At 46.3% G+C, this 24,213-nt stretch overlaps 1 protein-coding gene across 2 annotated transcripts; it reads left to right on the plus strand.

The window, feature by feature from the left end:
• Positions 1-15,375: 15,375 nt before the first annotated feature.
• KLF6 (KLF transcription factor 6) lies at positions 15,376-23,953 on the plus strand. 2 transcript variants are annotated; one of them, XM_052650967.1, is made up of 4 exons: positions 15,376-15,690; positions 18,486-19,062; positions 20,482-20,605; positions 21,077-23,953. In XM_052650967.1, the coding sequence occupies exons 1-4, from the start codon at positions 15,487-15,489 to the stop codon at positions 21,126-21,128; spliced, it is 957 nt and encodes a 318-aa protein (XP_052506927.1). In that variant the 5' UTR covers positions 15,376-15,486; the 3' UTR covers positions 21,129-23,953. The 2 variants fall into 2 exon arrangements, with proteins under 2 accessions (XP_052506927.1, XP_052506926.1); XM_052650966.1 differs by lacking the exon at positions 21,077-23,953 and having other exon boundaries at positions 18,486-19,277; positions 20,482-20,551.
• Positions 23,954-24,213: the final 260 nt, after the last annotated feature.

Genomic DNA, 24,213 nt, shown 5'->3' on the forward strand with positions numbered 1-24,213 from the left:
ACTCCTTCCACTTCGAGGTTTCCTTGGTGGTTCAGACAGTAGAGTATCTGCTGCAGTGCAGGAGACCCACTTTCCATCCCTGGGTCCGGAAGATCCTCTGAAGAAGGGAATGACAACCCACTCCAGGATTCTTGCCTGGAGAATCTCATGGACAGAGGAGTCTGGTGGGTTACAGTCAATGAGGTCACAAAGAGTCAGACTCACACTTTCACTTTCTCCCACCTTGGGATTGTGAGGGGAGACTGGATGGCTCGGTGGGGGACCTTCAGTCCCACTGTGGGCCTCCTACTGCTCAGGAGACAGAGGGTTGGCTGGAGACCCGGCCTGGGTCACAAGCAGACCCAGAACCAGGGCACACAGGCCCTGCTCGTCCATTCTCTCAAGCCTTGCCCTCTCCCCTCATGGGAGAATCAGGACTGCCCTGGTTCAGTTCTCTATAGCATGCTCAAGCATTCAAAAGACATAGGCCCTCTCTCTCTCATTTTTTTTTTCTTTTCCCTCCTTAAATCTCAGAATGAATAGTTTCCATCTGTAATTGTTGGTTTTATATTTTTAAATAGTGAACCAAAAAACTTAATGTCTCATTATCTCTGAAATGATTCGTGCATTCGCTACACACAACTCTGCTGATAATGGCCCAAGACTGTCGTTTCGTCTGCTCAAAGAAAGTTCTTTTTTTAATTTTTCTTGACTGGTCTGTGGATTGCCAGATATCTGCTGTTTCCACACTCTGCACAGATCTAATTTAAGTAGTATTTAAAAAAAAAAAAAAAGATACCCCAGACATTATCCTGGATTGGCAGTTTCAGAAACACATGCGGTTTCAAGCCATCATTGCAGATCTGAAGCAAATTATTTCTGTAAATGTGTGAAAAATTGACTTTTCTCAAGAATGGCTCGTGAAGTACACAAGCCAAGACCTATTCAGGAAAACCACAGCTCCTGACATTCCCTCTCCATGATTTTCCTGGAGACGAGAAGTCCTGAATAAATTCAGTTTTTCTAAAATGACAGATTTTGTCAATTTGCTTTTTAGAGTCCTGTGTTTTCTTGGGCTCTGTCATGTAATATTTTACCTTAAAGCATTAAGAAAACATTTCTCTGCTCTGACATCTATAAGGGATCCTGGGCTCAGGAGAGCGACATGATTTCTCACCCCAGAAGTTCAAGGCTTTGCAGTTGTACGCTCACTGCACAAAGAAACAGTCACACCGTAAGGTTTTCTCGCTACCATGACAACATGTGATTTCCAAGTATCAATTTTTCTGCCAGGCAGCTTCAGGATTTAACTCCCAAAGAGATGTTGCCTTTCAAAAAGGTAAACTTTTAAAATAGTGCTATAAATAGCTCATCATCCAGAGGGTTTTCTTTCCATAGCGAGGTGTCTGAGGATAGGTAATTCTAGACAAATATTTGCAACCGACTCAGACCCTAAAATTAATTATTGAAACACTCTGAAACCTGGCATGCTTTTATGAATTAGATTATCACAACAATACTATATTTTGAAAGTAGTCTAAAGATATTCAGGCTGTAATTTGCCTTAAGCCAACTGGAACAAGAACATCCCAAGAGAGAACTCTGCTCAGTACAGCCAGGTGACCATCCTGTGTGTGTGTATCTTTATGTAAGCATGCCTGTGAATACACTTGCCTGTAAATGTCTGTGTTTTTGTGTGTGTGAATGTGTGTTTCTGAGTGTGTCTGCAAATGTGAGCATCTCTGAATATCCTAGTGTCAAGGTGTGTCTACTCCCAACCAAGACTTTTGGAGGGAAATAAAAGCCAAGCAAACGAAGAAATGAAGGAAGACTGATTGTGCTGGGACCAGAGTCACAGGGCAGGCTGCACAGAGGTGTCTCCGGCTCTGCCCACTGCACACTGGCCATCAAGGACCAAGAAGACATCCCAACCTGGGGCCACTCTGGAACAGTCCCGCGGTCTGAGGCTGGGAGGAGGGCAGGGAAGGAGGATGGAGTGTGGCCTGATGCCTCTGTCACTGAGCAGAGGGGAGACGGTCACCCTCCACCATCTTGTCCTTCTCCCCATGCCCACCACTGTGCTTACCGGGAGGAACGGCCTCTGTGGTCGCCAGTTGACATGACTCCTGTCTTCTCTCTGCAGAATCCTCCCAGGAGTCAGGCTGAATTTGTCCCTGGGCCCTAGACAAAATCCTGCTTATAATTAGCAGAACTTCTACTATGAGCTAAGCATGCATGAGCTTGTTTCATTGCCAACCAGTCCTGGAAAGAAAGCATGTTTTTAACTGAAGCATGTTGTTACAGCCTTTGTTGTAAGAATTCCAGTTGGGCCCTGACACCTACATCTCTCACCTCAGACACCCCTTCCCAGAGTCCTTCGCATATACCCAGGACCCCTGGGTGATGCCTCCTGACTGGTGAAGCCTCGGTGTGCAAGGCGGCCACTGGGCTGGGAATGCCACAAGGCCCCCACACTGCCCAGAGCTCCTGTGGGATCCTGGAGTCAGAGAGAAGGAGAGGACCCCTTCCTAAAAGAGAAAGAAACCCCTCCAGAAAACCGTGCAAATGATGCACTCATACAAGGGACCCAAGCAAAGATTTTTTACTGGAAGTGAAGCCTGCCTTTACTCCACTCTCAGCAGCTTTGGCATCACAGGAATTAAATCATAGAGAATGACCAATGTGGGGTGTTCCATGTTCTTAATCAGATCAACTGGGAGCAGAAGTGCTAAGCAAAATCATTAGTCAATTGAATTAAAAAGCCAATTTTATGTTTGTTTCCTAACATTAGAATATACTACAGCATTAACCTGTAGATAAATCCCTTGTGCATGCAAAGGTCACTCAGGTTATCAGCCTTCAAAAAGTATTTATTGAGCAGCAGCTAGATTCTAGGCTTTGTGCTAAACACTACAGACAAAGACACCAACCTATGCGTAAAGCCCTGAGACAGACTTAAACCACAATCACAGAAAACTAACCAATCTAATCACATGGACAGCCTGTCTAATTCAGCAAAACTAACCCATGCCATGCAGAGCCACCCAAGATGTACAGGTCAAGGTAGAGAGTTCTGACAAAACGTGGTCCACTGGAGAAGGGAATGGCAAACCACTTCAGTATTCTTGCCTTGAGAATCCCATGAACAGTATGAAAAGGCAAAAAGATGGGACACTGAAAGATGAACTCCCCAGGTCAGTAGGTGCCCAATATGCTACTGGAGATCAGTGGAGAAATACCTCCAGAAAGAATGAAGAGATGGAGCCAAAGCAAAAACAACACCCAGTTGTGGATGTGACTGGTGATAGAAGCAAAGTCCAATGCTGTAAAGAGCAATATTGCCTAGGAACCTGGAATGTTAGGTCCATGAATCAAGGCAAATTGGAAGTAGTCAAACAGGAGATGGCAAGAGTGAACGCTAACACTTTAGGAATCAGAAAACTAAAATGGACTGGAATGGGTGAATTTAACTCAGATGATCATTCATTATATTTACTACTGTGGGCAGGAATCCCTTAGAAGAAATGGAGCAGCCATCGTAGTCACCAAAAGAGTCTGAAATGTAGTACTTGGATGCAATCTCAAAAACGACAGAATGATCTCTGTTCGTTTCCAAGGCAAACCATTCAATATCGTGGTAATCCAAGTCTATGCCACGACCAGTAATGCTGAAGAAGCTGAAGTTGAACAGTTCTATAAAGACCTACAAGACATTTTAGAACTAACACCCAAAAAAGATGTAGTTTTCATTATAGGGGACTGGAATGCAAAACTAGGAAGTCAAGAAACACCTGGAGTAACAGGCAAATTTGGCCTTGGAGTGCAGAATGAAGCAGAGCAAAAGCTAATAGAGTTTTGCCAAGAGAACATACTGGTCATAGCAACCACCCTCTTCCAACAACACAAGAGAAGACTCTATACATGGACATCACCAGATGGTCAACACCGAAATCAGATTGATTATATTCTTTGCAGCCAAAGATGGAGAAGCTCTATATGGTCAGCAAAAACAAGACCGGATGCTGACTGTGGCTCAGATCATGAACTCCTTGTTGCCAAATTCAGACTTAAATTCAAGAAAGTAGGGAAAACTGCTAGACCATTCAGGTATGACCTGAATCAAATCCCTTATGACTGTACAGTGGAAGTGAGAAATAGATTTAAGGGACTAGATCTGGTAGACAGAGTACCTGATGAACTATTGATGGAGGTTCATGACATTGTACAGGAGACAGGGATCAAGAGCATCCCCAATAAAAAGAAATGCAAGAAAGCAAAATGGCTGTCTGAGGAGGCCTTACAAATACCTGAGAAAAGAAGAGAAGTGAAAAGCAAAGGAGAAAAGGAAAGATATAAGCATCCGAATGCAGAGTTCCAAAGGATAGCAAGGAGAGGATAAGAAAGCCTTCCTCAGCAATTAACGCAAAGAAATAGAGGAAAACAACTGAATGGGAAAGTCTAGAGATCTCTTTAGGAAAATTAGAGACACCAAGGGAACATTTCAAGCAAAGATGGGCTTGATAAAGGACAGAAATGGTAGGGACCTAACAGAAGCATAAGATATTAAGAAGAGGTGGCAAGAATACACAGAAGAACTGTACAAAAAAAGATCTTCATGACCCAGATAATCACGATAGTGTGATCACTCACCTAGAGCCACACATCCTGGAATGTGAAGTCAAGTGGGCCTTAGGAAGCATCCCTATGAACAAAGCTAGTGGAGGTGATGGAATTCCAGTTGAGCTGTTTCAAATCCTGAAAGATGATGCTGTGAAAGTGCTGCACTCAATATGCCAGCAAATGTGGAAAACTCAGCAGTGGCCACAGGACTGGAAAAGGTCAGTTTTCATTCCAATCCCAAAGAAAGGCAATGCCAAAGACTGCTCAAACTATGGCACAATTGCACTCATCTCACATGCAGTAAATTATGCTCAAAATTCTCCAAGCCAGGCTTCAGCAATATGTGAACTGTGAACTTCCAGATGTTCAAGCTGGTTTTAGAAAAGGCAGAGGAACCAGAGATCAAATTGCCAATGTCCACTGGATCATCAAAAAAGCAAGCGAGTTCCAGAAAAACATCTACTTCTGCTTTATTGACTATGCCAAAGCCTTTGACTGTGTGGATCACAATAAACGGTGGAAAATTCTGAAAGAGATGGAAATACCAGACCACCTGACCTTCCTCCTGAGAAATCTGTATGCAGGTCAGGAAGCAACAGTTAGAACTGGACATGGAACCATGGACTGGAGTCCATGAAGTCCAAGGAGTACGTCAAGGCTGTATATTGTCACCCTGCTTATTTAACTTATATGCAGGGTACATCATGAGAAACACTGGGCTGGATTAAGCACAAGCTGATATCAAGATTGCCGGGAGAAATATCAATAACCTCAGATGATACCACCCTTATTGCAGAAAGTGAAGAAGGACTAAAGAGCATCTTGATGAAACTGAAAGAGGTAACAAGTTGGCTTAAAGCTCAACATTCAGAAAACAAAGGTCATGGCATCTGGTCCCATCACTTCATGGCAGATAGATGGGGAAACAGTGGAACCAGTAGCTGACTTTATTTTGGGGGGGGCTCCAAAATTACTTCAGATGGTGACTGCAGCCATGAAATTAAAAGATGCTTGCCCCTTGAAAGAAAAGCTATGACCAACCTAGACAGCTTATTGAAAAGCAGAGACATTACTTTGCCAACAAAGGTCCATCTAGTCAAAGCTATGGTTTTTCCAGTAGTCATGTGTGGATGTGAGAGTTGGACTATAAAGAAAGCTGAGTGCCTAAGACTTGATGCTTTTGAACTGCAGTGTTGGAGAAGACTCTTGAGAGTCCCTTGGGCAGCAGGGAGATCCTAAAGGAGATCAGTCCTGAGTGTTCATTGGCAGGACTGATATTGAAGCTGAAACTCCAATACTTTGGCGACCTGATGGGAAGAGCTGACTCACTGGAAAAAACCCTGATGGTGGGAAAGATTGAAAGCAGAAGGAGAAGGGGATGACAGAGGATGAGATGGTTGGACGGCATCACTGACTCAATGGACATGAGTTTGGGTAGACTCCAGGAGATGGTGATAGACAGGGAGGCCTGGCATGCTGTGGTCCATGGGGTTGCAAAGAGTTGGACACAACTGAACGACTGAACTGAACTGAAGTGAGTATTCTACTGCTTAAGGTTGGTATAGACATCCTGGAAGGATCAGTTGGTGTCATGTATACAGAGCAGTGCAGGTGCTCAAAACCTGATCATCTCTACTACTTTCGTCCTTTGAAATTTAATTTCCTTGGGAAATTTCTACTGATTGCTAAATTTTAAGATGGCATTATTGGTGGTTCATTTTTATATAGGACATAGTTGATCAAAATAACATGAAAGGCCTTCACCAGCAAAAATAAACATAAAATTTATTTTACAAACCCAGACATTAGTCTTACTTACTTTTGCAGATCTTCTGTTGTTTTACTCAATCGTAATTTTTTCAAATTCTTTTTAACAATTTAGTGCCTGATGACAGGCTTTGCATTCATACCAAGTGTGTCAATCATTAATCTTTGGCAATCTTCCCTTTCTTTTTGCCTTCTTGTAAACTGTAGCTCTGAATCTTAATTATCAGAGGCTGCCTTACATGCTAGTCAGCAACATTACCTCCTTTAGAAAATTCTCCTGAGATGGGTGCCCACTGATGTTTCCAAGGAAGGAAGGGTGGCTGAAGACTCAGATAAGAGTTCCTCGAAGTGGACAGTCTAATAAGGAAGACTGGGATTCACAAGTTACACAAGACAGTAGCAACCTCCAAACAGGGGAACATGTGGAAAGTTGGCTTCCCAGGCACCATTTTGCAGGAAGTTAATTGAGCTGATAAAGCATCTGACTGGAACTATAAACCCTATCCATCTTTGAATGCCGTGTTGTGGTGATGAGATGTGAGGATGGGAGTCAGGGCCTCTTTTTAGGGAGCTCACAGGTCTCGGGGACAGAAAGAGCACAGCACAGAGGTGACAGGGGGCATGGCGAGGGGACTGGCACTGAGATGGACTGACGGGGAAGCCTTCCAGGGGTGCACTGGGGCTGAGTCCCAAAGGACAGGTGCACTGGGCTCTCAATATTCGAAGATTGGACACACACCTGGATGACCAACTCTGGGAGGGCTGGAGGAAGCAGGGGCAGCAATGTGACAGCCACAGTTTCAGCAGCCAGGAGGACGAGATAACGTGATCAAGGCCAGTCTGCAGGCCCCCAGCTCATCACTCCAGACTTGAGATGGATTACAAGTTGCTTTATTTCCCTGGTACCAAATCCTGTTATCCTCAGAATGAAACCTGCCTTCTTTTCTCTCATCCCCATCGCTAGCACCACACAGCTCTGTGGTCCTACCTGGTGCTCAGACTGCCCTGGTCCATTTCCCAGCCCCATCACTCTAGGGCATCCCCCCACCCAGCTCTCCCCACCTTTCACCATGGGCCACAATACACAGCCAAGCAACCCCGGGGAAGGGAGCATTTCACCTCTGCTTACTTCAGTTTCCAGGTCTATAAAATGAGATTATGATAGCCAAGCTTGGGCTGCTAAACATTTCACTGTGTGAAAGTCGCTCAGTCATGTCTGACTCTTTGCAACCCCATGGACTTAGTCCATGGAATTCTCCAGGCCAGAATACTGGAGTGGGTAGCCTTTCTCTTCTCCAGGGGATCTTCCCAACCCAGGAATTGAACCAGGGTCTCCTGTATCACAGGTGGATTCTTTACCAACTGAACTATGAGGGAAGCCCATAAAAAATGTCATGTCTCCTTATTCCTCCTAAATAATTTTGAGCATGTTATATAAACTCTTGTGCCTTGACTTCTTCTTCACTTAACTCCTCAGCAGTGGCGTGATGGTAAGGATTCACATGGATAATCCACAGAAATCCCCAAGCATAGTCGTTGGTAAAGGATGCGGTGTCCAGCTCTGTTTCTGTTCGGCCCACCTCATGAGAGCCACTTCCTGGTTATCATCACTGCCCAGCTCCTTCTTCCCTCTTGCCTGCCTGTTGTGCCATCTTCCATCCGCTGGCCCACACTCCTGCTGGAACTGCTTTCCAAGAAAAATTCCCCTCGTGTCCTCCAGTGTCACCCTCCCAGTGCTCACCTCCTTGTAACACTGGGCAGCAGGCCAGCATCACTTCTGGTCCTTCAATCTGCTTGTCACCACTGTCAAGACCACCATCATGACACTCCCCATTCCTAAGTGAAATCAACACCTCCCTCCCACATTTCCGCTGCACCGCCTGCCTCTACAAAAGGTCTCCTCTGCCTTCTCCAGACTGATGACTTGATTCTGAAATGCTGGAAGGAAGGGGGCCTTATTCCAAATCCCTCATCCACTGGCCAGAAGTTCTGTTTTCCTCTGCTTTCAGCATAGGCCAGCTCTGCAGCCTGGACACACCACCCTCAACATGGGTGGCCCCCATGTCTATCAAGTTTTTATGGGAACACTGAGACTTGTGCCCGAAAGGGCTGATGGATACTAGCTTTTATTTTTTAGAACAAAAGGATTAAGCTCTGTGTGTGTGTGTGTGTGTGTGTGTGTGTAGTCACTCAGTCATGTCTGTCTCTTTGCAAACCCATGGACTGCAGCCTGCCAGGCTCCTCTGTCCATGGGATTCTCCATGCAAAAATACTGGAGTGGGTTGCCATGCCCTTCTCCAGGGAATCTTCCTGACCCAGGGATCGAACCCAGATCTTCTGCATTGTGGGCAGATTCTTTCCTGTCTTACCAGGGACCCAGATTAAACTCTAAAAGTGACCATATTATCTTTTTAAAAATTCTAAAATTTTAAGTAACGTATTCTTTACTATCCAAAAATGTTAAGTGTTGACCATCTAGGAAACTAATGGAGTCCATCACATTCCATTATTCTACTACTAAATACTATTTAATGCAAGTTAATTTATATTGTTGTATGAACTGCACACACACAAAAAGACCTCCCAGAAGATAATCACATTAAGACCCTGGAACCTATTAGCATGATCTTATTTGGAAAATGGGGCTTTGCAGATGTAGTTAAATTAGCTTCCTGAGATGAGATCATCCTGGATTATGCAGGTGGGCCCTAAATCCAATGACATGTGTTTTTAGAATAGATGAGAGAGGGATATCTTAGACAGAAGAGGAAGAGGCCGTGTACCAGGGAGGTGAGATGAGAGGGATGAGGCCACAAACCAAGGAAGCCAGGAGCCACCAGCAGCTGTTAGAGTGGGAGGACCCTCTGTCAGAGCACCCAGAGGGACTGGGCCCTGCCAGCAGCTTTGTTCAGACTTGTGGCTCCAGAACCAGGAAAGAATAAATTTCAGTTGTTTCAAGCCACCATGTTTGCACTTACTAAACTAAGCACAAACATCCATACTACATCTATACTAAACTAATATATGATAGACAAATATGAATTTTATATTCTGACTCACTAGATGCTTTTAAATCAACATCCTTTCTGTCTCTTTGTCTTTCTTCCAAGAAGACTGCATACCTTAGTACACTTCCCTTCTGCAGCTTCCCCATTATTAACTAGTTCAAATTTGTTTATGGTTCTTTGTGTGCATGTGTGTGTATGTGTGCGTGTGTGCATGTGAAATTTACAGAAAGTTAAATATGGATCAGTAGGGACAAATGCAATCACCTGCATTATCTGCACCTCCATCCAAACATAGAACAAACCTGTCACCCATGACTGTGACCCATCACTCATCATGAAGACAGCTTCCTTATGCCCCTTCCCAGTCAAAACTCCAGTCCTACTGGCCAGAAGCAAACAAACATCAATTTTACACGCTGCGTAAACCTTCATGTAACCTGAATCTTGCAGTAGATATTCATCTGTATAAGGCTTCTTTCACTCATTCTAACATTCCTGAGATGTGTTGGCATTGCCACACGTGCAGTAGTTTGCTCTGTTTGCTGACAAGCAGTACCACACTGGACAAGAATACCACATCTCCTGTGATGGACACCAGGGCAGCATCCAGCATTTGACTATTAAGGATAAACTGCTATGAATGATCTTGTACAAATCTCTTTGTGAACACATTCTTTCAGAGCTTTTGCTTAAACACATGGCAGATGGAAGAGCTGAGTCACAGAACACGTGTATGTTGCACTTTATTAAAAACAGTCAGACCATTTACACAAGTGGTTGTAACATTTTACATCCTCACCAAATTGTAGCAAAGTTCTGGTTGCTCATCATACTCAGGGCTTCTTAACTGCAGCTATTTCAGCGGGCTATATTTCACATTTTCCTGATGATGAACAATGTCAAACACATTCTCATGTATTTACCAACCATATATATATATATATATATATATATATATATATACATATATATATATATATATACATATATATATATATATTTCTTATGAAGTATCTGTTCCAATATTCTGCTTATTTTTTTATGTTCTTTCAAAAAAACGTTGTACATCTATGTTTTCCATGTTGCTTCTTCCCCTCAATAACAATAAAAAGCCAGACCATCTATAAAATCCTCATTTTCTTTGGCCTGTTAAAGAGCAGAGGCAGCAGCCACCACATGTACTGAATCTCAGAGTCTTAACACTCAGCGAAGAACAGCCACGCACAGCAGGCGTGAGCATGGACGGGTGCTGAATTCACGAATGGATGAACGTCTGAATGCTGACTGCTTTCAGCTTACTGAATGACCACTCCCTGCCATGAGCCAGGGACTGTGATGCACAGTCTTCAATTCTACCAAACTAATTTTCAACTCCATTTAAAGGACACGATCCAGGTTGCACACCTAACACAACTAGAGTCTACAATCCATCTTTCGTATGGTGCCATGCTTCCACTCTCTGAATGACTTTCACCTTCTATGATTCTTCCATGTTGTTTTTTTTTAATCAGCTGTAGTATTGCTTAGGACAGAGGAGCCTGGTAGGCTGCAGTCCAGGGGGTCGCGAAGAGTTGGACACGACTGAGCGACTTCACTTTCACTTTTCAGTTTCATACACTGGAGAAGGAAATGGCAACCCACTCCAGTGCTCTTGCCTGGAGAATCGCAGGGACCGGGGAGCCTGGTGGTCTGCTGTCTCTGGGGTTGCACAGAGTCAGACATGACTGAAGCGACTTAGCAGCAGCAGCAACAGTATTGCTTAGATCCCATGCATACCCTTTTTCATGTAGGAAGCTGACATTATTTCCCACCAAGAAGGCATGTGCACCAGGAGTGGTAAGGCCATTGCTTCAAGATAACGACCTCCCCATGCATCTCCTGCATCGTCCTCTGTCTCAGGGAGTTTTGCCTGCTCTGTGAACAGTATGAATCCCAAATACCTAGCCAGTCCATAGGACGTGAGTAGCATGTTCTGAAGGGCTAATGGATACAGAGGGAAATCATGAAAGTTATTCTCTTTGAAATTCAACCTATGTATTCTGTTTCTACACCTTCCCCCCACCCCGAAAATTACCATTTTAAGTGTATCTGTATTGTGTCCAATTCAGTTGACTATTTAAAAAATAAACTATATAATCTAAGCACTGAGAAGTGCACGTACAAGACAATGACAAACTTACATTCTACAGGAAAGTAGAGAGAGAAATGCATTGAAAACAATAAATGATTACCCTGAAGAGATGCTCAACATCACTAACCACCAGGGAAATGCAAATCAAAACCTCAGTAAGAAATCACCTCATCCTGGTTAGGGAGGCTTCCCTGGTGGCTCAGATGGTCAAGAATCTGCATGCAATATGGGAGACCTGGGTTCTGTCCTTGGGTTGGGAAGATCCTCTGGAGGAGGGCATGGCAACCCACTCCAGTATTCTTACCTGGAGAATCCCATGGACAGAGGAGCCTGGGAGGTTGCAGTCCATGGGGTCACAAAGAGTCAGACACAACTGAGACTAAGCACACCCTGGTTAGAACAGCTATCATTAAAAAGTCTACAAACACTGCTGCTGCTACTGCTAAGTCACTTCAGTCGTGTCCAACTCTGTGTGACCCCATAGATGGCAGCCCACCAGGCTCCCTTGTCCCTGGGATTCTCCAGGCAAGAACACTGGACTGGGCTGCCATTTCCTTCTCCAATGCGTGAAAGTGAAAAGTGAAAGTGAAGTCACTCAGTCGTACTGTATATGAAATAGATAACTAATAAGGACTTAGTACAGAGCACAGGGAACTATACTCAATGTTTTGTAATAAGCTATAAGGAAATATAATCTGAAAAGGAATATATATATATATATTTATATATACACACACACATACATATACATAATTATATCCCTGTGCTGTATACCTGAAACACAAGGCTGTAAATCAACTATACTTCAATTTTTAAAAATTCACAAACAATAAATGTCGGTCAGAGTGTAGACAAAAGGGAATCCTCTGACATGGTCAGTGGAACTGTAACTTGATGTGGCCACTATGGAAAACAAAATGGAAGTTGCTCAAGAGACAAAACACAGGACTATCATATGATCCAGCAATTCTACTTCTGGGCATATATATGAAAAACATGAAAACACTAATGTGAAAAGATTCATGCACCCCAACATTTATAGCAGCATTATTGACAATAGCCAAGATATGAAAACACACACACAAACACACACACACACACACACACACACACTGGAATACTATTCAGCCATAAAAAAGAATGAAAATTTGCCAACAACATGGATGGACCTGGAGTATATTATCCCCAGTGAAATAAGTCAGACAGAGAAAAATAAATAAATATATTATGACTTATATATGGAATCTCAAAAATGTAAAACAAACAAATGACTATAACAGAAACTGACTCACAGATGATGAGAACAAACTATTGGTTACCATTGGGGAGAGGGATGGAGGGAGGGGTAAGATAGAGGTAGGAGATTAAAAAGTACCAACCATAATGTATAAAAAATAAGCTACAAGGATATAGTGTACAACATAGGAAATACAGTCAATACATCATAATAACTATAAATGGAGTATAATCTTGAAAAATTGTGAATCACTATGTAGTACACCTGAAATTTATATGTTTTAAATCAGCTATACTTCAATAAAATATTACAGGAAAGCAAAAGAAAAATTGTCCAAAAGGTGAATAAGAATACTGTAACCATGACACCCACATGCACTGCACAGAGAGTTAACATGGCGCCTTCCCTTGGACAGTGTCTCTCTCCCTTCACCTAACTCTCCTCCTTACAGTTCAGGGTGCTGTTTCCCTTGCATATTTACTGGATTCTTGCTTCCCTGGATCATTGCCACCAATTACTGAGAAAACCTACTCCCTGATATAAGCTCACTCTCAGACCCACGTCCCAAACACCACCAGCTGCTAGGCAACAATGGGTGGGCACAATCTGAAGCTGGTTCCAGGCAAGCCAGTCCCAATCCATGTCTCCTCTATGCAGGGCCAGTCATGACACTGTTTCCAGGATAAAAGACCACTGAACACAAGCCAGTGATCATTGTAATCAGCTCACCATGAATCATCTTTACAGACTTTTTAATACAATGGATACAATAAGATACTATCCTTCCCTAACTTTTGATTGACAAAGGTCCCTGCCTACAATCTCACAGGGTCATAGGCAAACTCAAGTCTGCTAAAATCTAACATACAAAATCCTCTCAAAAGTCTTTTACATACTTCATTTAAAAAAATTTATTTAAAAGATGTCTCATTAAACTCTATTTTGAAATAAAAATGGAGGTAGTAGCTATAATTCAGTTTTCTATTTCAAATTTTAAAAGGCATATTCTTCTTGGTCTTGGCATTTTGCTAGAAAATGAACATTATGGTATATTTCAGGAGATAATTTATATAGCAAAAAAAAAAGACACATTAAATGTCAGCTCAACATAACTTGAATTGTTTTCACATTCACTAGGGACAAGTCTAGTTGTTAATCTTCATGAGGGTCTCCAAATGGGTCTTGGAATGAGGACTGCTCTGTGGTAGGCGAAAAGTACAATGACAATGTCTATATGGTAGACAACAAGTACAGGGACAGTGTCTAGAACCCCCATTTCCCAGACTTCAGCGGCAACAGATTCACCTGCAGAGCTTGATTAAAACACAATGGCCCGGACTCTGTAGGTTTGGGATCAGACCCTGGGTTTCTAAAATATACACAGCTGGTGTGGATGGGGGACCCTACTAAGATTGGTTATAGGCTCCCTCTATTTATAACCCCACCTGCCCCAACAAGATGCCCTCTTTTTAAAAATAAAAATGTGTTCGGGAGAATCAAGAGTGTACATAACCCCCTCAAGAGCCAGGAGATCCAACTTGGGTCTTCCAGGCCACTCTGCTCCTGCAGGTTAGGCAGGCAGCAGGGTGAGGATGTGGCACCGCCATGGTCCCCCAGGTAAGTGCCCTGTCCTTGTGAGGGAGGCTGAAGGAGGAAACTCAGATTCATATACAAAACAGCCCGGCGACTAGGGCCCTCCTGTCCCTCAGCACACCTGTAGGGCTGGTCAGCCCCCCACTCCGGGGTCACAGGTGCCACCTGGGGACAGAGGGGGATGGAACGGGGAGGGAGGGGGACACAGCGCGGTGGTGGGTGCAGATGGAAACGGGGCAGGTACAGAGGGATAATGGAGCGAAAAGGAGGGGGGAAAGAGGGTGACAGACGGGGATGGAGACGGGAATCTACAGCTGGGGCAGGAGGGGGCACCGAGAGGGTGGAAGGACGGAGGGGGATAGAGAACGGCCGGCCAGCCCGAGGTCGGAGCAAGGGACAGAGGAGACCCAGCCGCGCTCCCCTCAGCTCGGCGGAGGGTCAGGGGACCAGGGCCCGGGCGACAGACCCGACGAACGTGGACGAGGGCTGAGGGGACAAGGACGGGGACACGACGACGGGGAAACCAGGGCCGGGCCCGGGCGATCAGCCCGACGGACGGGGACCAGGGCTTCGGGGACGAGGACGGGAAGACCGGGGCCAGGACCGAGACCGGGACGAGAAGGGCAGGGACACCGGGTCCCCTCGGCCCGACCGGCCGCGGCGCACGCAGCCTCTCGGCCGCGCACCTCCCAGCTCCGACTCCTCCGGCGCGAGACGGCCCGCGCCTTATATACCCTGCTAAAAATAGCCTGCGAAACCGCCTCCCAATCAGAACCGGCCGAAGTTCGAATTCTGCCAATGGCGAAGGCGGTGATGGAGAGGCTCGGTCACGCCAGGCGGGGCCGCGGTGAGCCGCCGCCCGCGATTGGCCGGAGCTGACATCATCGCCGCGCAGCCCCCGGGCCGGGAGCGGCGTGATTGGGCGGCGCGCGGGGCGGGCGCGGGCGAGTCACGTGGGGAGGCGGCGGCGGGGGGAGCTGGGCGGGGAGGAGGGGAGGCTGGCAGCGGAGCTTTGAATAGGGAAGTTTTGCAGGGGTTACGTTTGCAGTCAGTCCGGTGTTTGCAAATATTGTGCGGGCTCGCGAGCGCGTCTCCGGGCTCCGGCCAGGACCCGAACCCGCGGCGCCTAATCGCTGCGCACTTGAGTTTGCATGAACTTCCCCGGCGCTGCAGGCACGGCCGCCGCGCTCCCGACTGCAGACCGCACGCCTCCCTGTTTTTACAGCAGCGGGGACGGTCTCTTCCAACCCGACATGGATGTGCTCCCAATGTGCAGCATCTTCCAGGAACTCCAGATTGTGCACGAGACTGGTTACTTCTCGGCGCTGCCCTCCCTGGAGGAATATTGGCAACAGGTAAATAAGGATTTTCGTGAGCCAGGTGTCCCGGTGCGCCGAGCATGGAGTGCGTGCATGCACCCGCAGGACGGTGTGTGCTTGGAGGTGCAGTTCTTTTTCTTCTTTTTTTAATGGTTTGGGTAAATTTTTTTTTAAAAAATTAAAATAATTATTGTTAAAATGTACTTTTGCCTCCGGCGCAGAAGGCACTTTAAAGGGGCCTTTCAGAGCGTGGAGCGGAGTTGTCATCTGAGTGGGGCGCAGCGGCGCCGGGCGCTCCCCGTGTTCTTGCTGTTTTCTGGGGCTGCTGAACCGTCTTCCTGAGCGTAGACCCAGCTCCGCGGCCTGATCTCGGCCCCAGCCCTTGGCAGAAGTTTGGTGCTTGTTCCAGCTCCAGGCTCTCCACAGCTGGACCTGGTCATATGAACCCGCATGTACTGCCAAGGCTATTTTTTCTTCTTCTTCTTCTTTTTTTTTTTAGGGATTTTGTTTTCGTTTTGCTTTTTTGGTGTTTGTACATACAGGTTTTTCTTTCTTTCTTTTTTTACTTAAGAATTTCACCAGCGAAACACCCACAAGCTCCTTTTCTCTACCAGGCCATTTTTAGTTTCTTTACCTTTGGAATCCTTAAGATTTGCCTCCATCTGCCTTGTTTTTCTTACCTGCTTCTTTTGTTGACCAGAAAAAAAAAAGGGGGGGGGGGGGGGAAACCAATGTTTGCACAACCAGTGACTTATCAGTCATATGACAATGAGCCTGTCCGAATTGCTTCTAGTCTCAGTTTGGGAAGAGGAGTCTGTTTCCGGCATTTTTCAGTGGAATTGGAATTTTGGTCATTGGACATTTAAAAAACTCAATTTTTCCCCCTTCTCCTGCGTTAGGATTGCCTGAAGGGAGAGAGATTCTGACACTTGTCCCATTGTCTTTAAAAGATAGGAGGGTTTGGGGTTGTCTCTGCCCTACTAGGCTGTTTGCTTTTTGTCACAAAGTGAATTAGCAGATCGCATATATTCTGTGGGTTTCAAAGCTTAGAAGGCTTTTAAGGGGGATGAAATGCAAAGTGGAACAACCTTCACATGCCTGCCTCATTGTTCACAGCCCTCCCTTCCCTCTCCCCTCCCAGCTTTTCCTACTAAAGAAGCTTCCTAGGATGTGATTGAAATCGATCTAAGTAGTTTCCTTGGGCATTTGGGATTTGGGCCACAAGCCAGGCTGAGCTCTGGGTTGCCTTCAGAGGCTTTTAAACTCTCCCCAAGAGCTTCATTCTGGTCCCCAGTGCTCCTAGGCATAATGGGGATTTTAAATTAGCCAGATTATTAAAGTTTAACAAGGTCTCAGTAAACATGCTTTCCTTTTTCTTTGGAACATCCATAAGATACCTTGCCAGTCTCTCCTCAGAACACTGGAGGGTGCTTTGTAACCTAGACGTCTAATTTTAGGGGTAACAAGAAAACAATGATTGTTTTTTCCCCCCTCTGCTTGCTCCTGCTTGTGGTGTGAAGAGTCTGGCGGGGGGAGGGGGGAAGGATATATTCTGATTGCAGGCACCCTGCTAAATAAGCAAGGCTGAGCCCTTTGGGTGGGCTTGGCTAGCCCTGAAAATGATTTGCTTAAAAAAGAGAGCGGCGTTTGCTGTAGCAATGTAAATCTGTAGACTTGCAGTTGTATAGACAACCTTATATGGACATGTAGGCAGTTGATCCTAGTGAAGATAAGGCAGACATAATTTAATCCTAAAATGTTTCCTACCGTTTTTCTTTTCCAGTGGCTAGAAAGTTTGAGATGGTGGGGAGAGGGGATGCTGGTGTCTCGGCAGTTGTAGCTTCTGGAAAGGTTGGTTGTGGGGCTGGGGGGGGGCACTCTGTCCATGACACACTGCATGTATATTTGAACCGGGTCCTTTTTTTGGCCGCTGGTCAGAATTTCAAAAGGAAGTCTCCTTTGGCATTGCGTGAAAGAAATAGAGTGATGACTCATACAGTTGTACTCTTGGCCAGCAGATAAAGTTCTAGTCCATTGTGGGACTCCCAGCAGGGCCGGGAAAGGAATTTCCCCTCCTGCATCCTTTACAAAAGCAGATGGCCATTCTGGAACCATTTTTCCACTCCTGTTGTTTTCCTCTGACCACTGTGGAAGTCATTTAAGTTGTGTGCGCACATGGCCCTGCACTTGGGAATGGCATTCTTTGAAAGCCTACTAAGGTCTGGGCTCCTCCACAGGAAACGGGTAGCTTCTGGGCAGCTCGGTTGATGTTCCTGACCCTAGACGTCCCCCTGGCTGCGTCTGCCCCGGCTGGGCGCGGCCTGTGCTGTCAGCGGTTCTCCAGAGGGGACGCATGGCCATGTCAGAGCTCACCGTGCTGCGGGCAGCAGGCCCGCAGAAGCAGGCTGCCTGGGTGTCCTTCATGCACAGGGTTCTGGAGGCTGTCTGATAATCTGGTTAAACCTGTCGGGTGGGGGTGGGGGTGTTGGAGGCTGGTGTCCTTTGTGTGGCTAACAGAAACTCATTAGAAACGTCAACACTGTAACTCTTAACAGAAGCTAGCTCCTCTGTGGCCATCAGCCATTTGTGGCCATTGTGGTCCACCTCGGGGAAGCGGGGAGAGGCTTCACCCTGGTTTTCCTTCTGAACGTGTCCCGTTCTTAGAGATAGCTCTCCTCTTGCTCTGCTACAGACACGGAGTCCTATAGTGGCAAGGCCACAGTTGATCTGCCCTTGGCTCCTGCATGTTTTGATTTTTTTTGGAATTGTGCTTTCGGTTCCATTTTCGGTGTGGTCACAATCACGTGCCTCCCTGTGATTGTTTCGCACAGACCTGCCTGGAGTTGGAACGTTACTTGCAGAGCGAGCCTTGCTACGTGTCAGCCTCTGAGATCAAATTCGACAGCCAGGAAGATCTGTGGACCAAAATCATCCTGGCTCGGGAGAAAAAGGAGGATGCGGACCTGAAGGTGTCCTCCTCTGGCCCTCCTGAGGACGCACTCCACAGCCCCGGCTTCAGCTACAACCTGGAGACCAACAGCCTGAACTCGGATGTGAGCAGCGAGTCCTCCGACAGCTCTGAGGAGCTCTCGCCCACCACCAAGTTTACCTCTGACCCCATCAGCGAAGTCTTGGTCAATTCGGGGAATCTGAGCTCTTCGGTCACCTCCACGCCTCCGTCCTCCCCAGAACTGAGCAGGGAGCCGTCGCACCTGTGGGGCTGTGTGCCTGGCGAGCTGCACCCCCCCGGGAAGGCGCGGGGCGGGACCTCAGGGAAGCCAGGCGACAAGGGCAGCGGGGACGCCTCCCCCGACGGCCGCAGGCGGGTGCATCGCTGCCACTTTAATGGCTGCAGGAAAGTTTACACCAAAAGCTCCCACTTGAAAGCACACCAGCGCACCCACACAGGTCAGTCCCTCCTGCGACCTGGGCGGTGGGGCGCTGCTGAATTTTACCCGCCCTGGGAGGGGGCTGGGCAGGAGGCTGTCGGAGCAGACACATCCTCACCTCCTTTCTTCCCCCCCGAAAGAGTTGGGTCTCTGGGGAGGACAGAGTTAGCGCTGAAAGACTGGACTTGTGTGCCCGATGAATGGTCTATCGCTTTCTGATTAAACACACAAGAGGTAAATCACATTCTTTGTCTACACCCAGTCCCCTGCCCATTCCCAACCACCCGGGTTACAGAGGCCCCACTGTGCCCAGTCGGCAGTGTCCATGCATCATGTTATGTGAAGTTGGCCTCTGACTTGTGGACACAAAGTTCGAGGGTTGGGGCTGGGTGGCCCGGCCGTGTGGCACACATGGGTGCCAGCCACCATGGGGGGTCTTCTTACCTGACCCTATCGACTGCGAAGCGGTATCGTCAGCGGGTGCCTAGTAAGGATTTCTCTGCATGTCATGCTGCCTTTGCTTTCCAATGCCAGTTTTTAAAACGATATCTTTCTAATGAAATATCACAATCTGGAGAGTAGTTCCGTTTCAAGTTACCGTGACAGCCTAGGATAACTGCTGGAATGTCACAGACATCTTAGAGCTGAGAGGGGTCTTAAGGGTCACGTCACACAGAATCTCATGCTGCCAGTAACGAGAGGAGACGGGGATTCCCCAAAGCAGCTCAAGGCAGAGCTGAAATCAGGACCCAGGTGCCCTGGACCAGCTCCCAATGGTCCCAGCAGCACACTGAGGACTAGCTGTGGGAATTTTTTTTTTTTTTTTAATTTCTCAGGTAGCACTTTTAGTGAAATCCTATTTGTACAATGGCCAAAGGATGAAGTCAACTGGGTGTCTTGTTGGTCCTTTAGAAAGTGCTTTGAAGGCTTTGGAATGGGGCTTCCCAGAAACTCATGACCTCGGTTTTAGAGAAATGTAGTTTCCCGGAGGAAACTACAGAGCCTCATTCCATGGGGAAGTGAGTAAGGAACAAAATAAGTGCTTGAGAGAAACCGTTTCCATGGAGAAAGCAGTAAAAACCCAGCCCTGGCCAAGGCTGTGGGTCCAGTGGCCTGACACATCACCTCGGAAGTATTTCTCCGGTCTGAGTAATTGTCATTCTTCCATGTTGGCTCTGGCCACGGTCATGCGGCCCTGCCAAGCCTGGGTCCGTCCCCCAGCACTGGGAGTCCCCAGGCTAGGTCAGGAGATAGCCCCTGCCTGGTAGCTCGGGAGGGCCACCTCCCAGCCCTAACGGGTGTGTGTTCTGAGTTCCTGAGGGCAGTGTCTGCCTAGCCTGCTCCTGAGAGGACTCCCCGGCCGTGTGTTGGGGTCGCGGGGCCCCTCCCTCACTGCTCAGTGAAGTAATGGCGTGCCTGTCGTGTGCTCTCTTCCCAGGAGAAAAGCCTTACAGATGCTCATGGGAAGGGTGTGAGTGGCGTTTTGCAAGAAGCGATGAGTTAACCAGACACTTCAGAAAGCACACTGGTGCCAAGCCTTTTAAATGTTCTCACTGTGACAGGTACGTGCATGAACCACAGGGGCGGGGGTGCCATCCCCGGGAGCAGGCATGCCGTCACCCCGCAGCGGGCAGCCGTCCTCCGGGCCTGCAGTGGCATTTCTCTTTTCAGCCCAGGACTTTTTTTAAAAAGGCTCTTGTTTGCCAGTCGTCCAGGTTAGGAAGCCCCAGGTATTTGAGTGCCTGAGAATAGAGTGATTTCATTCACACTTTCCGAGCAACAACCCTTGATCAGATTTCAGATCTGAAGGCTGGGTAGTGAAGTCAAGTGACATTCCCAAGAACTCACTGGTGGCTTCTTTGATGTAGATATTTCTGTCAGTTGGAATTTCCTGCCCCACATGAGGATGGGGTGGCTCAGGGTGTGGGTAGTGCGCCCTCCTGGGGAGAGGCTGAGGCTGGGGAGCTCGGGGCAGAGGTCTGTGACTGGCAGGGCAGGAGAGCTGATGTCTGGGAACCCGATTCTCTCCACAGGTGTTTCTCCAGGTCCGACCACCTGGCCCTGCACATGAAGAGACACCTCTGAGGGGGCAGAGCGGCAACTCCTGCGGGCTAAAAAGGCTTCCAGGCTGAGACGGCCGCGGAAGGAGGGTGCGTGTTCCAGCCAAAGCCATTTTGCACCCTGCCCGGTCGCCTCCAGGACCTACTGGGAAGGTCTTTCGAGGGCGAGAACAGTCACGTCCGAAGCGGCAGGGCACCCGGGGTGTGTGGTGTCTGGGTGGCCCCGGCTCGCCACTGGTTACCTGTCCTCTGAGTGGTCCCTAAGCCTTTGCCGTGAGCATGTGCACTGAGAATGTTAGTGGTGGGTGGGCTGTATGTGGAGGGTCTCCTACGGACTGGGTGACGAGGCACGTCCTTTCCCTGGCGAGACTGCAAGAGACAGAAAAAAAAAAAAGAGTTTGAATGTTCTGTGTGTGAGGCGTGTTCCGTGAGACGAGATGACCATCCGTCATTTCCTGAGGGGGTGTCTGCGCCTTAGAGGAGAGAAAAAAAAGTCAAGAAGAAGGGAAGATGTGGAGGGCAGGCGTGGGCAGTCAGGACCCCGAGTGACGAGTGGGTGTTGGTGGGGAGAGCCCCTTCCCCCCCGGTGTGTGACGGGAGCGTTCGGTGTTCGGTTCAGCTGTGTGAAGTGAGTAGCTGGCGCTGCTTGCTGCGACAGAGTTCATTTGTTACCTGTTGTATACGCTGTGTACCTACAAACATAACACGTGGATAACTTTTCCTTCTAAGACAAAAGTAATGCATGGTCTGGGGAATTATCTGCTTTTCCATTTTTAAATCAGGACTACCGTTTTGATTCCAAGTTCACTGAGCAGCTAAGATAACGATTGGTCGAATCAGGTGACCCCCTAGCCATCTGGGCCTGGCAATACGTGATGCTTCCCCCTCCAACCCCAACTCCCGCCCCTTGGATTTATTCGTAACACTCCCCTTCTAGAGAGGCGTTGTGCAGTGTAGGACTATTTTGTCAGTGGTTCCGAATTCCTATTACCTTTTTGGAGAATTTCAAGTTGCCCTTAGGAGACATTGGGCACAAGTTGGGTGTCCGGGACACCAAGGCTGGGAATTGCTGGTCTAATGTCCCACTAGACTCAGAACCTAAAATTTTTCTCAGTTGGGTGGATGAAACCACTAAAGCTTAGAAACTGTTTTCTCATGCAGCTAAATTTCTCTTATTTATGCCTTGAGGACTCATTTCTGGTTTTCTAGCTGTTAATGCACTGTAGATCTTAATAATGGTGCCTTACGCAAGTGGCCCCTCCTGTGGGGGTCTCATACAGGGGAATGGGTGATGCATGCTTTATTAAGGCTCTTTTTTCACCTGGCTTTGTACTGTATCAATATTTAATACAGAAAAAAAAAATCTCTTTAAGGTCCTACTTCACAAAGTCAAATAGATGAAAACTCCCCAAACAAGTCAGTATTTACTCAATAGCTTAGACAACTTGACTGTCAGTGTTCAAGTGGGAAACACATGATAATTGGAAAATCAGACCATTTCTGCCACCGTGAGGGTGAGACTTCAATATAGACTTTGCACAACACTTGTACAGATCATACACCGGCTGTGTTTAATATGTAACATTTTCACACGTATTAAAGATACAGAAGTATTAAAAAACAATGTATTTGCTTAAAAGGCACAAGTTTCTCGCGTATCTATCTAGCTATCTGTTGGTAACACAGAAGGTATATTACTTTTTTAAAAGTGGGCGAAATTCTTGTGTATGTACATTTGTGTGTATAGTATGTGTATGTGTGTGTGTATATATATATATACATATATATGAATAATATATAAATATTTTTTTAAGGAGAAATTAGAATGTATAGCTAGAAAATTCCACAGCCTGTAAAGACCTGTTTCAAAATGGCCATAAAGGAGGTAAAAATGAAAACTATAACTTTTATAAAGGCTTTATCTTTCATTTAACAATTTGCCACAGGCCCTTGGCATCAGATCTCTTCCAGACTGCCAAGTCACTCATCATAATTGGTGGGTCTGGGATAGGGTCCCTTGGCCATTCAGAACTGCCATGAACGGAATACTAGCCCGCTGGTTGTTTGGTCTCAGACACACTAAGGTTTTGATTTCAAATGTCAGCCTTATTGAAGATCTAACCTAAAAGTAAGCTAATCACAGAGATTCTTTTTGAGAGCATTTTTTATGCAGATGAAGCTATTTTTTTTCCAGCACATAGATTCTTCCAGTTTTTCCAACAAGTAATTTCCCCGAATTGGCATACCACAGCATGGACAGCTGATCCTCCGTGCAGCTGCTGGTCAAGGGTGTGGCTCTTCTCTTTATATATATTTATATATATATATATGCACATAAGTCTGGCTGGGCTGGTATTTTGTTTGATCTTCCTGAAAATGAGCAATGGTAAAAGCTCATATAACTGGTTTGTTTTGTTTTTTTAATCTGGGCTGATGGATACACTTACCTAAAGAAATTATTTTGCTGAGGGGGAAAATGCACTTTTTTCTTTTGGCAGTTCCAAATCCAGACACTTGATTTGCTGGATTTTGGAGAGAAAAAAAAACAACTCCTTTTTTGGCCCTGCTGTGTGCTTAGCCATAACAGTTCCATTAAGCAAGAAGATAAACAAAAGACAAAAAATAAAAAACTTGCACTGGCTTGTCTCACTTATGAAACACCGTGGAGTGGTTTGATTGGGTGGGGCTGGGTGCCATGTATGTCAATGCCTGTAATTTTCATAATAAGCAAGTACATAAAGAATTACAATTCTGTTCAGGTGATAACTGAGCCTCAATCAAGCAGAAACTTTTTGCTTGACATTAAAAAAAAAATTTCTATTAGTGAAATTTCTTTCTTTTTATTTTGAAGCACCCTGTTATCTAAAAAAAAAATCTTTGTAAGATTTTTGTAAAATTTTGTTTTACAAGATTTTATTTGAAATTGTTTTTTGCAAGATTGTTATATTTCTGTATGAATGTATTTTTTATTGGAATAACATAAAAGAATTCTTATCAGCATCTTGAGTCTGGCTGTTTTTCTGTGTGGCGGGGTGGTGTGGAGGGAGGGAGTGTTGAAACAAATTCCTGCCAGATTAATCACTGGGCTCCTCCTTGGGAAATCTTCCTTA

Source organism: Budorcas taxicolor, chromosome 13, assembly GCF_023091745.1.
Source record: "Budorcas taxicolor isolate Tak-1 chromosome 13, Takin1.1, whole genome shotgun sequence".
NCBI lineage: Eukaryota > Metazoa > Chordata > Mammalia > Artiodactyla > Bovidae > Budorcas > Budorcas taxicolor.